Source organism: Anolis carolinensis, unplaced genomic scaffold (assembly GCF_035594765.1).
Source record: "Anolis carolinensis isolate JA03-04 unplaced genomic scaffold, rAnoCar3.1.pri scaffold_8, whole genome shotgun sequence".
Classification (NCBI taxonomy): Eukaryota; Metazoa; Chordata; class Lepidosauria; order Squamata; family Dactyloidae; genus Anolis; species Anolis carolinensis.
The window spans coordinates 28,738,609-28,755,123 of record NW_026943819.1 but is presented as its reverse complement, the minus strand read 5'-3'; the positions used below and the strand labels follow the sequence as shown (position 1 = coordinate 28,755,123).

The following is a 16,515-nucleotide window of genomic DNA, read 5'->3' as shown; positions in this document are numbered from 1 at the left end:
AAAAGGTGGCCATGGCATGGACTGGGCAGCATGACCAGGGCCAACTGACCTTCCGAGTCCAATGGCCGCTGTACCAATTGCTGTGCCTTCCCAGGCCAATGGACACTATATCAATTGCTAAGCCAGATCCATTTGACCTTCCCAGGACAGTGTTCACTAAACAGGTTTCTGTGCCAGCCCCAACTAACCTTATCAAGCCAAGGACACTATGCCAATCCCGAGTGACCTTCCCAGGCCAGTGGAGACTAAACCAGTTCCTATACCAGCCCTGAATTACCTTCCTGGGCGAATGGACACTAAACCAATTGCTATGCCAGATGTGAATGACCTTCCCAGGCCAATGGATGCTATGTCCATTGCAATGCCAATTCCAAGTGACCTTCCCAGGCTAATGGACACTAAACCAATGGCAGTGCCAATCCCAAATGACCTTCCCAGGCCAATGGACATTAAACCAATTGCTATGCCAGCCCCAAATGACCTTCCCAGGCCAATGGGTGCTATGCCAATGGCAGTGCCAATCCCAAATGACCTTCCCAGGCCAATGGACATTAAACCAATTGCTATGCCAGCCCCAAATGACCTTCCCAGGCCAATGGGTGCTATGCCAATGGCAGTGCCAATCCCAAATGACCTTCCCAGGCCGATGGACATGAAACCAAGTGCTATGCCAACCCCAGATGACCTTCCCAGGCCAATGGGTGCTATGCCAATGGCAGTGCCAATCCCAAATGACCTTCCCAGGCCAATGGACATTAAACCAATTGCTATGCCAGCTGCAAATGACCTTCCCAGGCCAATGGGTGCTATGCCAATGGCAGTGCCAATCCCAAATGATCTTCCCAGGCCATTGGACATTAAACCAATTGCAATGCCAACCCCAAATGACCTTTCCAGGCCAATGGACATTAAACCAATTGCTATGCCAGATGTGAATGACCTTCCCAGACCAATGGATGCTATGTCCATTGCAATGCTAATTCCAAGTGACCTTCCCAGGCTAATGGACACTAAACCAATGGCAGTGCCAATCCCAAATGACCTTCCCAGGCCAATGGACATTAAACCAATTGCTATGCCAGCCCCAAATGACCTTCCCAGGCCAATGGGTGCTATGCCAATGGCAGTGCCAATCCCAAATGACCTTCCCAGGCCAATGGACATTAAACCAATTGCTATGCCAGCCCCAAATGACCTTCCCAGGCCAATGGGTGCTATGCCAATGGCAGTGCCAATCCCAAATGACCTTCCCAGGCCGATGGACATGAAACCAAGTGCTATGCCAACCCCAGATGACCTTCCCAGGCCAATGGGTGCTATGCCAATGGCAGTGCCAATCCCAAATGACCTTCCCAGGCCAATGGACATTAAACCAATTGCTATGCCAGCTGCAAATGACCTTCCCAGGCCAATGGGTGCTATGCCAATGGCAGTGCCAATCCCAAATGATCTTCCCAGGCCATTGGACATTAAACCAATTGCAATGCCAACCCCAAATGACCTTCCCAGGCCAATGGACATTAAACCAATTGCTATGCCAGCCCCAAATGACCTTCCCAGGCCAATGGGTGCTATGCCAATGGCAGTGCCAATCCCAAATGACCTTCCCAGGCCGATGGACATGAAACCAAGTGCTATGCCAACCCCAGATGACCTTCCCAGGCCAATGGGTGCTATGCCAATGGCAGTGCCAATCCCAAATGATCTTCCCAGGCCATTGGACATTAAACCAATTGCAATGCCAACCCCAAATGACCTTTCCAGGCCAATGGACATTAAACCAATTGCAATGCCAACCCCAAATGACCTTTCCAGGCCAATGGACATTAAACCAATTGCAATGCCAACCCCAAATGACCTTCCCAGGCCAATGGACATTAAACCAATTGCAATGCCAACCCCAAATGACCTTCCCAGGCCAATGGACATGAAACCAATTGCAATGCCAACCCCAAATGACCTTCCCAGGCCAATGGGTGCTATGCCACTGGCAGTGCCAACCCCAAATGACCTTCCCAGGCCGATGGACATTAAACCAATTGCAATGCCAACCCCAAATGACCTTCCCAGGCCGATGGACATGAAACCAATTGCTATGCCAGCCCCAAATGACCTTCCCAGGCCAATGGGTGCTATGCCAATGGCAATGCCCATCCCGAATGACCTTCCCGGGCCAACGGCCACAATAGCCCTTTCCGTGCCCTCTGGGCCAAGACTCACCTCCTTGGGGGAAGAACTGGGCGTAGATCAGCTTGAAGGTCTCCTCGTCCACCAAGCCGCTGGGACATTCCTGCCAAAGCAAAGTCCAAGGAGGTCACAAGTGGCAAACAACACACATCTGTGGCCAACGTCTGGATATATCATTTTTGGCCGGAGTTCCCTAAAGGCACAAAATCTGGTCTGATCTTGGAAGCTAAGCAGGGCCGGCCCTGGTTAGGACTTGGATGGGTGACACCCAGCGAATAGCAGAAGATGGAGCCAATCAATATATGCAGGTTGACCATACTTGCCATCAAATTGTGGGAGCCATAGCTTGGCAGTTCAAGTGGTGTCAAACCGCATTTATTCTACAGTGCAGATGCACCCAAGAAAGAGTTGCAGATCCATCTTTAAATCCTCTGTTTCCATTTTTTTTTTGCTTTATCCTTCCTCCTGTGTCTTTAAAAACATCCAGCCAGAGACAACTATTCCGGGCAAAAGGCAGGACTTATTTATTTATAAGGCGATGGGCAAAGCGCTTGTCGGCTAAATTTCTGTCCAATGCAAAGGAGGAGGGACAGTAAAACATATTTTCAGAGTTTGGGAAATGAAATGAAGCAGCTACTGGTAAATTTCAAAAATAAAAAATAAAAACTAATAAAATTACATTAATCGAGGCATCCGTAGGTTAAATCTATATATATAAAAATGTAATGTACGTTTGTAGGACTGAGTAAACAACAAAACCACTGAACCAAATCACAGCAAATTTGGCCACAAAAGACATAGTCATCCAATCTATGTCTTTCAAACAAAAAAACCTGGAAAATAAAGTCCAAACTAGAGAATGAGGAAGAGCCGTTTTCAACCCTGGTTGCTGGTCAGAAGGGTAGGCCCTGCCCCCTTTAGGCCCCGCCCACTTTGTCTCCTAGCAACCCCCTCGGCCACAATGGCACTGGGGTACAGTCAGGGTTCAAGCTTTTGAGGCTGCAAGGCTATTCACTGCTATTCCACTTGGCCAACAAAGCATTCCCATAAGCCACAGCAACACGTGGCTGGGCACAGCTAGTAATGTATATACAGTAGAGTCTCACTTATCCAACATAAACAGGCCAGCAGAATGTTGGATAAGCGAATATGTTGGATAATAAGGAGGCATTAAGGAAAGGCTATTAAACATCAAATTAGGTTATGATTTTACAAATTAAGCACCAAAACATCATGTTATACAACAAATTGGACAGAAAAAGTAGTTCAATACACAGTAATGCTATGTAGTAATTACTGTATTTACGAATTTAGCACCAAAATATCACGATGTATTGAAAACATTGACTACAAAAATGCGTTGGATAATCCAGAACGTTGGATAAGCGAGTGTTGGATAAGTGAGACTCTACTGTAGTTCAATGCGCAGTAATGCTATGTAGTAATTACTGTATTTACGAATTTAGCACCAAAATATCACAATGTATTGAAAACATTGACTACAAAAATGCGTTGGATAATCCAGAACGTTGGATAAGCAAGACTCTACTGTAGTTCAATACACAGTAATGCTATGTAGTAATTACTGTATTTACGAATTTAGCACCAAAATATCACGATGTATTGAAAACATTGACTACAAAAATGCGTTGGATAATCCAGAACGTTGGATAAGCAAGACTCTACTGTAGTTCAATACACAGTAATGCTATGTAGTAATTACTGTATTTACGAATTTAGCACCAAAATATCACGATGTATTGAAAACATTGACTACAAAAATGCGTTGGATAATCCAGAACGTTGGATAAGCAAGACTCTACTGTAGTTCAATACACAGTAATGCTATGTAGTAATTACTGTATTTACGAATTTAGCACCAAAATATCACGATGTATTGAAAACATTGACTACAAAAATGCGTTGGATAATCCAGAACGTTGGATAAGCGAGTGTTGGATAAGTGAGACTCTACTGTAGTTCAATGCGCAGTAATGCTATGTAGTAATTACTGTATTTACGAATTTAGCACCCAAATATCACGATGTATTGAAAACATTGACTACAAAAATGCGTTGGATAATCCAGAACGTTGGATAAGCGAGTGTTGGATAAGTGAGACTCTACTGTAGTTCAATGCGCAGTAATGTTATGTAGTAATTACTGTATTTACGAATTTAGCACCAAAATATCACGATGTATTGAAAACATTGACTACAAAAATGCGTTGGATAATCCAGAACGTTGGATAAGCGAGTGTTGGATAAGTGAGACTCTACTGTAGTTCAATGCGCAGTAATGCTATGTAGTAATTACTGTATTTACGAATTTAGCACCAAAATATCACGATGTATTGAAAACATTGACTACAAAAATGCGTTGGATAATCCAGAACGTTGGATAAGTGAGACTCTACTGTAGTTCAATGCGCAGTAATGCTATGTAGTAATTACTGTATTTACGAATTTAGCACCAAAATGTATTGAAAACATTGACTACAAAAATGCGTTGGATAATCCAGAACGTTGGATAAGCGAGTGTTGGATAAGTGAGACTCTACTGTAGTTCAATACACAGTAATGCTATGTAGTAATTACTGTATTTACGAATTTAGCACCAAAATATCACAATGTATTGAAAACATTGACTACAAAAATGCGTTGGATAATCCAGAACGTTGGATAAGCAAGACTCTACTGTAGTTCAATACACAGTAATGCTATGTAGTAATTACTGTATTTACGAATTTAGCACCAAAATATCACGATGTATTGAAAACATTGACTACAAAAATGCGTTGGATAATCCAGAACGTTGGATAAGCAAGACTCTACTGTAGTTCAATACACAGTAATGCTATGTAGTAATTACTGTATTTACGAATTTAGCACCAAAATATCACGATGTATTGAAAACATTGACTACAAAAATGCGTTGGATAATCCAGAACGTTGGATAAGCAAGACTCTACTGTAGTTCAATACACAGTAATGCTATGTAGTAATTACTGTATTTACGAATTTAGCACCAAAATATCACGATGTATTGAAAACATTGACTACAAAAATGCGTTGGATAATCCAGAACGTTGGATAAGCGAGTGTTGGATAAGTGAGACTCTACTGTAGTTCAATGCGCAGTAATGCTATGTAGTAATTACTGTATTTACGAATTTAGCACCCAAATATCACGATGTATTGAAAACATTGACTACAAAAATGCGTTGGATAATCCAGAACGTTGGATAAGCGAGTGTTGGATAAGTGAGACTCTACTGTAGTTCAATGCGCAGTAATGCTATGTAGTAATTACTGTATTTACGAATTTAGCACCAAAATATCACGATGTATTGAAAACATTGACTACAAAAATGCGTTGGATAATCCAGAACGTTGGATAAGTGAGACTCTACTGTAGTTCAATGCGCAGTAATGCTATGTAGTAATTACTGTATTTACGAATTTAGCACCAAAATGTATTGAAAACATTGACTACAAAAATGCGTTGGATAATCCAGAACGTTGGATAAGCGAGACTCTACTGTAGTTCAATGCGCAGTAATGCTATGTAGTAATTACTGTATTTACGAATTTAGCACCAAAATGTATTGAAAACATTGACTACAAAAATGCGTTGGATAATCCAGAACGTTGGATAAGCGAGTGTTGGATAAGTGAGACTCTACTGTACATGGATCTATATGTATATAGGATTTGCAAAGACCTGCAAACATATGAGGGGAAAATTCATATATAAAATTAATGTATATGGATAGATAGATACAGATATATAAGTACACTAGCTCTGCCCGGCCACGTGTTGCTGTGGCGTTGTCTGGTGGTGTTGGTGAGAACTTGTTGAGGTAGTGGTGGTATTGAATGTGTGTTGTATGGTTGTCTCTATGTTTAGTATGCATTTGGTTGTTTGTGTAGTGTGAAAGTGGTGAAGGTAGAGGGGGGTCTATGTCCCTGTGTAGTATTGTATAGCATTTATACGTTGTCCATGTGTTGTGAATGCTTGGATTGTGTCCTGCTGCATAGTAGAAAGGGTTGGGCTGGATGGCCCTTAGGGGTCTCTCCAAACTCTTGGATTCTATGCTTTTATTATCATCATCATCATCATCATCATCATCATCATCATCATCATCATCATCATCATTATGTAGAGGCTGGATGGCCATCTGTCAGGAGTGCTTGGATTGTGTCCTCCTGCATGGTAGAAGGAAGTTGATCTGGATGATCCTTAGGGGTCTCTCCAAACCTTAGGATTGTATGATGATATTATTATTAGTATTAGTATGGAGAGGCTGGGTGGCCATCTGTTGGGAGTGCTTGGATTGTGTCCTGCATGGCAGAATTGGGTTGGGCTGGATGGCCTTTAGGGGTGTCTCCTAACTGTCTGATGCTATGATTCGATGTGTATTATTATTGTGCAGATATTGGATGGCCATCTGTCAGGAGTGATTGGATTGTGTCCTCCTGCATGATATAAGGAAGTTGAACAGGATGATCCTTAGGGGTATCTGCTAACCTTAGGGCGGAACTTAGCCTTCTAACTGGCAGCAATTGGATAAAAACAATTATTCCTCTCTCTCTAATTAGGACTTTATTTTTCTTTTCTTTTTGTTGTATCAACCTAGAGCCATGAATGATGGGTTGTGTTGTCAAATTTCGAGGTTGGGAGGCCTGTAGTTTTGTTGTTTTGTCCGCTGCCCTGATGCCATCACTCTTTTATACATATAGAAGATAGGGATTGCAAATGCATGCAGTGGGTTAATGCCTATATATCTGTAGGAGAGTTTAACCAATATTTCAGGGGGAAATGCTTTTATAAGATTAATGGGTATATATATTTCTTCTTCCTGACTTGCAAGAATGTCTTTTTCCCTTTTCAAAACATTCCCTTGGAGAGAGGCTTTTGAAAACACACTGATAAGGGAGGATAAGAGAAGAATATATCATACTAGCTGTGCCCGTCCACGTGTTGCTGTGGCGAAGTCTGGTGGTATGGGAAATAAAGTATTGAATTGGTGGTAGTTAAGGTAAAGGGTAAAGGTTTTCTCCTGACATTAAGTCCAGTTGCGTCCGACTGCACACTGAAGTGGATTATATGGCAGTGTGGAGTCAAGATAATCCAGTTCAAAGCAGATAATATAAGATTATAAATGGGTTATATATCTGTGTGGAAGGGCCTTGAGTCTACACTGCCATATAATCCAGTGCAAATCAGATAATCTGTATTTTATAGGCCTAAGTGAGACCTAACTCTGCCTGTCCCCTGGGCTGAGTGGTTTGCTAGGAGACCAAGTGGGCAGAGCTTAGCCTTCTAATTGGCCGCAATTGGATAAAAACAATTATTCCTCTCCCTCTAATTAGGACTTTATTTTTCTTTTCTTTTTGTTGTACCAACCTAGAGGCATGGATGATGGGATGTGTTGTCAATTTTTGAGGTTGTGGGGTGTTTAGTTTTGTTGTTTTGTCCGCTGCCCTGATGCCATCACTCTTTTATATATATAGAAGATAGGGATTGCAAATGCATGCAGTGGGTTAATGCCTATATATCTGTAGGAGAGTTTAACCAATATTTCAGGGGGAAATGCTTTTATAAGATTAATGGGTATATATATTTCTTCTTCCTGACTTGCAAGAATGTCTTTTTCCTTTTTCAAAACATTCCCTTGGAGAGAGGCTTTTGAAAACACACTGATAAGGGAGGATAAGAGAAGAATACTCACGTTCTTGAATCCCCGGTAAAGGGACTGGAGCTCTTTCTTGCTGAATTTGGTCAGAAGCTGCAGCTGGTCCAGGCCTTCCGGTTGATGCCGGATGGTCGAAAGCTCCAACTCGCTATCGCTGCTGTCTGCAAAGGACGAAAAAAAGGGTCGGATTTGGCAAATAGATCCACAAAAAGGGTGCAAAACCTACAAAAAAGCCCCGTTGCTACACCTGGAGAACTGGACGCATTGAGCAGTCAGATATTTTGAGCGTAACCGCTTGATCTTTGGCAAACTTTGTCCCCAGATTAGTATATTTCACTCCGTTTCCTATCTTCTGCCCCAAATTTGTCACTATATCTCCGAAATTTGCAACTTTTAACCCCAAATTTGCCACGCTTAGCCCCAAACTTGCCGCTTTTTTGCCGTAAACTTAATAATAATAATAATAATAATAATAATAATAATAATAATAATAATAAACAAATAATAAGAAAATTACGATCTGCCAACTGCAAAAGGCCACCTTACTGGGATCTGCACGCATCATCTGAAAATACATCACACATTCCTAGACACTTGGGAAGTGTTCGACTTGGGATTTTGTGAAATGAACTTAATAATAATAATAATAATAATAATAATAATAATAATAATAATAATAATAATATTAATAATAAACAAATAATAAGAAAATTACGATCTGCCAACTGCAAAAGGCCACCTTACTGGGATCTGCACGCATCATCCGAAAATACATCACACATTCCTAGACACTTGGGAAGTGTTCGACTTGGGATTTTGTGAAATGAAATCCAGCATATCTATCTTGTTTGCTGTGTCATACAATAATGATAATAATAATAATAATAATAATAATAATAATAATAATAATACATCACACAGTCCTAGACGCTTGGGAAGTGTCCGACTTGTGCTTTTGTGATACGAAATCCAGCATGTCTATCTTGTTTGCTGTGTCATACAACGTCGTTGTGTCAATAATAATAATAATAATTTTATTTTTGTACCCCACCACCATCTCCCCAGAGGGACTCGGGGCGGCTTACAGATATAAAACCAACATACAATAATATCAAATTCAAAAACACACAAATAAATTTAAAAGGCATTAAAAAATCACAATCATTATAAAACACTTGAGAAACACAGCAATAAAAACATAAAATGAGCTGGGCAAAGTGCACTGAGTGGAACTTGTAAACAAGAATTTGCCATTTTAGCTCTAAACTTGCTACTTTTGGCCCAAAATCCACACCTTTTGGCTCCAAATTTACTACTATTTGCCCCAAATTTGCCTTTTTAAATCCCAAACGGCCACTTTTTGCCATAAACTTGCCATTTTTAGCCCCAAACTTGCCACTTTTCTGCTGTAAACTTGCCATTTTAGCTCTAAACTTGTTACTTTTGGCCCCAAATAAACAAGTTTTGGCACCAAATTTACCACCATTTGCCCCAAATTTGCCCCTTTAAATCCCAAACTGCCACTTTTTGCCATAAACTTGCCATTTTTAGGTCCAAACGTGCCGCTTTTTGATGTTAATTTGCCATTTTAGCTTTAAACTTGCTATTTGGCGGGGTATAAAAATAAATTATTATTATTATTATTATTATTATTATTATTATTATTATTATTATTATTATTATTATTATTATTATTATGGCACCAAATTTATCACTTTTTGCCCCAAATTTGCCTTTTTAAATCCCAAACTTCCACTTTTTGCCATGTACTTGCCATTTTTAGCCCCAAACATGCTGCTTTTTTTGCCATAAACTTGCCATTTTAGCTCTAAACTTGCTACTTTTGGCCCCAAATCCACACCTTTTAGCTCCAAATTTACCACCATTTTCCCCAAATTTGCCTTTTTAAATCCCAAACTGCCAATTTTTGCCACGTACTTGCCATTTTTAGCCCCAAACTTGTCGCTTTTGGCCCCAAATTTGCCATTTTTAAACTCAAGACTTCCCACTTTTTGCCCCAAATTCACTTTTCCCCTTTGCCATGTCTCCCCAAATTTACAAGGTTCTGCCCCAAATTTGCCTTTTTAAACCCCAAACTGCCACTTTTTGCCATAAACTTGCCATTTTTAGGTGCAAACTTGATGCTTTTGGCCCCAAATTTGCCATTTTTTTGCTCCAAATCCACAATATTTCCCCCCAAATTTGCCACTTTTTACCAATCCCACCTCTCAATTCACAACTTTTTTTGCCTTACTTGCCATTTTTTTCTGCTCCAAATGTATTATTATATTTATTTATACCCTAGCTTTATCTCTCCCAAAGGAAACTCAAAGCGGCTTAATATAAAGGCATCAACATACGATTTGAAATGTACCAGTGTGCAAACATTACAAACAGTATTACAAAAATTCCCAGTTAAAATTCGTTAAAACATATTCAAAGTTGGCCCCAAATTTGCAACTTGGTGCCCCGTTGGGCATCTTTTTGCCCCAAATCAACTCCATTTGTCCTTATTTTAGCCCCAAATTTGCAACTCACAAAGTGGCATTTCTGGAAAAAAAAACAACAGAACTGAATGTTGCCTTTTCCCTTCCATTTCTGTTTGGTCTCCAATTTTTTAAAACAGTCACAGAGAATTATAGAATCCTAGAGTTGGAAGAGACCTCGTGAGCCGTCCAGTCCAACCCTTTTCTGACTAGAAGCATTCAAAGCACTCCCAACAGATGGCCATCCAGCCTCTGTTTAAAAGCATCCAAAGAAGGAGCCTCCACCACACTCTGCAGCAGGGAGTTCCACTGCTGAACAGCTCTCTCTCACAGTGAGGAAGTTCTTCCTCATGTTTGGTTGGAATATCCTTTCAAAATCCAGCATATCTATCTTGTTTGCTGTGCCATAATAATAATAATAATAATAATAATAATAATAATAATAATAATAATAATAATAATAATAATAATAATCTATATATATAAAAGAGTGATGGCATCACGGCGACCCACAAAACAACAAAACTACAGGCCGCCCAACCTCGAAATTTGACAACACAACCCATCATCCACGCCTCTAGGTTGATACAACAATAAGAAAAGAAAAATAAAGTCCTAGTTAGAGGGAGAGGATTAATTGCTTTTATCCAATTGCTGTCAGTTAGAAGGCTAAGCTCCTCCAACTTGGTCTCCTAGCAACCCAATAAAAAATAATAAAAAAACACTAAAAATAATTTAAAACACTAACAAATTAATACAGTAAAATACTATAATAACAGAAAATAACTAAAAATAATACAAGAAAATAATAAAATATAATAAATAAAAAGATAACTTACAATAAAATTAATTAAAAAATACAAATAACATCAAATAAAAATTACACAACAATTTTTAACCAACACCACCACCACTTTGCCACAGCAACGCGTGGCCGGGCACAGCTAGTAATAATAATAATAATAATAATAATAATAATAATAATAATAATAATAACTTTATATCCCGCTCCCATCTCCCCGAAGGGACTCATGGCGGCTCACATGGGGTATAAACAAGTTAGAACATATACAAACAAAAGCAACATGACAATCAAGTAAAATAAAGAAATTGTACAAATAAAACCATAGGTAAAGGTAAAGGTTTTCCCCTGACGTTAAGTCCAATCATGTCCGACTCTGGCGGTTGATGCTCATCTTTATTTCTAAGCTGAAGAGCCGGCGTTGTCCATAGACACCTCCAAGGTCATTTGGCCATTGGCATGACTGCATGGAGCGCCGTTACGTTCCCGCCGAAGCTGTACCTATTGATCTACTCACACTCTGGGGGTTGGTGCTCATCTCCATTTTTAAGCTGAAGAGCCGGTGTTGTCCATAGACACCTCCAAGGTCATGTGGCCATTGGCATGACTGCATGGAGCGCCCTTACCTTCCTGCCAGAGCAGTACCTATTGATCTACTCACACTCTGGGGGTTGGTGCTCATCTCCATTTCTAAGCTGAAGAGCCGGCGTTGTCCGTAGACACCTCCAAGGTCATGTGGCCATTGGCATGACTGTATGGAATGCCATTATCTTCCTGCCAGAGCAGTACCTATTGATCTACTCACACTCTGGGGGTTGGTGCTCATCTCCATTTCTAAGCTGAAGAGCCGGCGTTGTCCGTAGACACCTCCAAGGTCATGTGGCCATTGGCATGACTGTATGGAACGCCGTTATCTTCCTGCCAGAGCAGTACCTATTGATCTACTCACACTCTGGGGGTTGGTGCTCATCTCCATTTCTAAGCTGAAGAGCCGGCGTTGTCCGTAGACACCTCCAAGGTCATGTGGCCATTGGCATGACTGTATGGAATGCCATTATCTTCCTGCCAGAGCAGTACCTATTGATCTACTCACACTCTGGGGGTTGGTGCTCATCTCCATTTCTAAGCTGAAGAGCCGGCGTTGTCCGTAGACACCTCCAAGGTCATGTGGCCATTGGCATGACTGCATGGAACGCCGTTATCTTCCTGCCAGAGCAGTACCTATTGATCTACTCACACTCTGGGGGTTGGTGCTCATCTCCATTTCTAAGCTGAAGAGCCGGCGTTGTCCGTAGACACCTCCAAGGTCATGTGGCCATTGGCATGACTGTATGGAACGCCGTTATCTTCCTGCCAGAGCAGTACCTATTGATCTACTCACACTCTGGGGGTTGGTGCTCATCTCCATTTCTAAGCTGAAGAGCCGGCCTTGTCCGTAGACACCTCCAAGGTCATGTGGCCATTGGCATGACTGTATGGAACGCCGTTACCTTCCTGCCAGAGCAGTACCTATTGATCTACTCACACTCTGGGGGTTGGTGCTCATCTCCATTTTTAAGCTGAAGAGCCGGTGTTGTCCATAGACACCTCCAAGGTCATGTGGCCATTGGCATGACTGTATGGAACGCCGTTACCTTCCTGCCAGAGCAGTACCTATTGATCTACTCACACTCTGGGGGTTGGTGCTCATCTCCATTTTTAAGCTGAAGAGCCGGCATTGTCCGTAGACACCTCCAAGGTCATGTGGCCATTGGCATGACTGCATGGAACGCCGTTATCTTCCTGCCAGAGCAGTACCTATTGATCTACTCACATTTGCATGTTTTCGAACTGCTAGGTTGGCTGAAGCTGGGGCTAACAGTGGGAGCTCACTTTGCTCACCGCATCAGTCTGCAACTTCAGCAGCTCAGCGCTTCAACACGCTGCGCCATTGGGGGCTCCTTATAGGAACTGTAAAAGGGCCAATTAAGAGTCCAGCGGCCTTGGAAAAGTATTGCAAATTTATTATTGTGAATGCCTGAGCGTTCATGGACTGCAGCCCATTTCCCTTCCAGTCTTTTATGACCCGACGCCTAATTGTAAGGGACCGCAGGAGATTGTTTTTGGGATTGCCTCTTAAAACATCGTTCCCAGAACATTTATGGCCTCTTTGGTGCTGAATAATGCAGCCGCTGTATTTCCTGGACTGCCACGGCCTTGCACCCTCCCCATTCATTTTAAGCAAAGTTGCAAAGGACTGATTTTGTTTTGCTTTGCTTTATCCAATGAAGCACAGATTTCTTTGTCTGCGATCCAAAAGCAAGAGCAGAAATCTCTGGATATAGAGTTATGCAGCTTTGTGTCTTGGTTGAAGAGAGAAACGTAAGACGACAACAACGACAACAACAACAATCAGCAACAAACAACAACAACGTTGGAAGACATGGCACATCTTGACCAAAGATGCTAAAATATGTGGTCATAGGAGATTATAGATTTTAAAGCATTGGCTGGATGGCTATCTGTCGGGAGGGATCGAATGGTGCCTTTCCTGCCTGGCATAAAAGGGTTTGGACTGGATGGCGCTTCCAATGCCAGGATTCTATCTTAGACCTGTCATATACTGTTTATCTCTCAATCATATCTATGGCTGAATGGCCATCTGTCGAGAGAGCTTTGATGATATGTCAGAAAGGGGTTGGACTGGGTGGCCTTTGGAGATCGCTTCCAACTCTAGAATTCAATAATCCTATTAATAATAATAATAATAATAATAATAATAATAATAATAAGAGGCTGGATGGCCATCTGTCAGGTGGGATCAAATGGTGCCTTTCCTGCCTGGCAGAAAAGGCTTTGGACTGGATGGCGCTTCCAATGCCAGGATTCTATGATAGACCTGTCATATACTGTTTATCTCTCAATCATATCTATGGCTGAATGGCCATTTGTTGAGAGAGATTATTATTATTATTATTATTATTATTATTATTATTATTATTATTAATCAGAGGCTGGATGACCATCTTTCGGGAGGGTTTTGATGATGTCTTCCTTTATGTCAGAAAGGGGTTGAACTGGATGGCCTTTGGAGATATTTTCCAACTCTAGGATTCTATAATCCTATTATTATTATTATTATTATTATTAATCAGAGGCGGGATGACCATCTTTCGGGAGGGTTTTGATGATGTCTTCCTTTGTGTCAGAAGGGGGTTGGACTGGATGGCCTTTGGAGATCTCTTCCAACTCTAGGATTCTATAATCCTATTATTATTATTATTATTATTATTATTATTATTATTATTATTATTATTAATCAGAGGCTGGATGACCATCTTTCGGGAGGGTTTTGATGATGTCTTCCTTTATTTCAGAAGGGGGTTGGACTGGATGGCCTTTGGAGATCTCTTCCAACTCTAGGATTCTATAATCCTATTATTATTATTATTATTATTATTATTATTAATCAGAGGCTGGATGACCATCTGTCGGGAGGGTTTTGATGATGTCTTCCTTTATGTCAGAAGGGGGTTGGACTGGATGGCCTTTGGAGATCTCTTCCAACTCTAGGATTCTATAATCCTATTATTATTATTATTATTATTATTATTATTATTATTATTATTATTAATCAGAGGCTGGATGACCATCTTTCGGGAGGGTTTTGATGATGTCTTCCTTTATGTCAGAAGGGGGTTGGACTGGATGGCCTTTGGCGATCTCTTCCAACTCTAGGATTCTATAATCCTATTATTATTATTATTATTATTATTATTATTATTATTATTATTAATCAGAGGCTGGATGACCATCTTTCGGGAGGGTTTTGATGATGTCTTCCTTTATGTCAGAAGGGGGTTGGACTGGATGGCCTTTGGCGATCTCTTCCAACTCTAGGATTCTATAATCCTATTATTATTATTATTATTATTATTATTATTATTATTATTATTATTATTAATCAGAGGCTGGATGACCATCTGTCGGGAGGGTTTTGATGATGTCTTCCTTTATGTCAGAAGGGGGTTGGACTGGATGGCCTTTGGAGATCTCTTCCAACTCTAGGATTCTATAATCCTATTATTATTATTATTATTATTATTATTATTATTATTATTAATCAGAGGCTGGATGACCATCTGTCGGGAGGGTTTTGATGATGTCTTCCTTTATGTCAGAAGGGGGTTGGACTGGATGGCCTTTGGAGATCTCTTCCAACTCTAGGATTCTATAAGCCTATTATTATTATTATTATTATTATTATTATTATTATTATTATTAATCAGAGGCTGGATGACATGCACACACACGCATATACATACATTATACACCCCACTGGCCTCACTAGCAACAGAACCTCTGAAGACGGCATTATCCACAGATGCAAGGGAAAGGTCAGGAGAGAATGCTGCTGGAACATGGCCATACAGCCCAAAAAAAAACTCACTGCAACCAGCCATAAAAGCCTTCAACAAGACCATGTTTTCTTCCCTTACCCAGATGAAACGAGACTAAGATCCCTGAGCATGTGCAGAGTGCCCAGAAAGAAACTCTTCTGTCTCAGCCTGGGGATTTTCCTGCAGGCATGTGGGATCTCCCAAATTGGAGGTGCATTTCATGCGCCAAAGAGCCTTTAACCTTGATCTGGTGCGTCCCGACCGAAATTAAAACACCCGAGACGCCTCATTTCACGACAATTTCCCTGTCGCCGCTCCATGAATTCCTTAAAGTCATTTCTGAAATGGGGAACTTTGGCCGGAAAGGACATCGAAAGATGACGCGTCTACTCTGCCACGGCACAAGGCTACGGGATGCTGGGAGTTGTGGTCTTCCAACTATAGCCTTCTTTAGGTGCATCTACACTGCAGAAAGAGTGTGGTTTGGCACCACTTTTAATCCCAGGAGTTGCAGTTTTCCAAGGTCAATAGGTGTATTTACACTATAGAAAGAATAGTGTCAATGCTCCTATTGGCACCAACAATCAATGGTTAGTCAAGCCTAAGGAAATTGTTGTTGTTGTTGTTGTTATTTCCCTAGAGGTGACTAACATTGATAGAGACAGGACCGTATTCTTCTTCTTCTTCTTCTTCTTCTTCTTCTTCTTCTTCTTCTTCTTCTTCTTATTATTATTATTATTATTATTATTATTATTATTACACTTCTTCTTCTTCTTCTTCCTATTACTCTTCTTCTTCTTCTTCTTCTTCTTCTTATTATTATTATTATTTCCCTAGAGGTGACTAACATTGATAGAGACAGGACCGTATTCTTCTTCTTCTTCTTCTTCTTCTTCTTCTTCTTCTTCTTATTATTATTATTATTATTATTATTATTATTACACTTCTTCTTCTTCTTCTTCC

At 40.7% G+C, this 16,515-nt stretch overlaps 1 protein-coding gene across 4 annotated transcripts in view; it reads right to left on the bottom strand.

Moving 5' to 3' along the window:
* The window catches only part of kcnip3 (potassium voltage-gated channel interacting protein 3), a 106,057-nt gene that overhangs the window by 13,440 nt on the left and 76,102 nt on the right, over positions 1-16,515 (bottom strand). For all 4 annotated transcript variants that reach the window (XM_062961480.1, XM_062961479.1, XM_062961481.1 and 1 more), the window contains 2 exons: positions 7,922-8,046; positions 2,221-2,290 (listed from right to left, as the gene is read on the bottom strand). In XM_062961480.1, the coding sequence (XP_062817550.1) occupies positions 2,221-2,290; positions 7,922-8,046 (195 nt within the window). The remainder of the gene's footprint in view (positions 1-2,220; positions 2,291-7,921; positions 8,047-16,515) is intronic.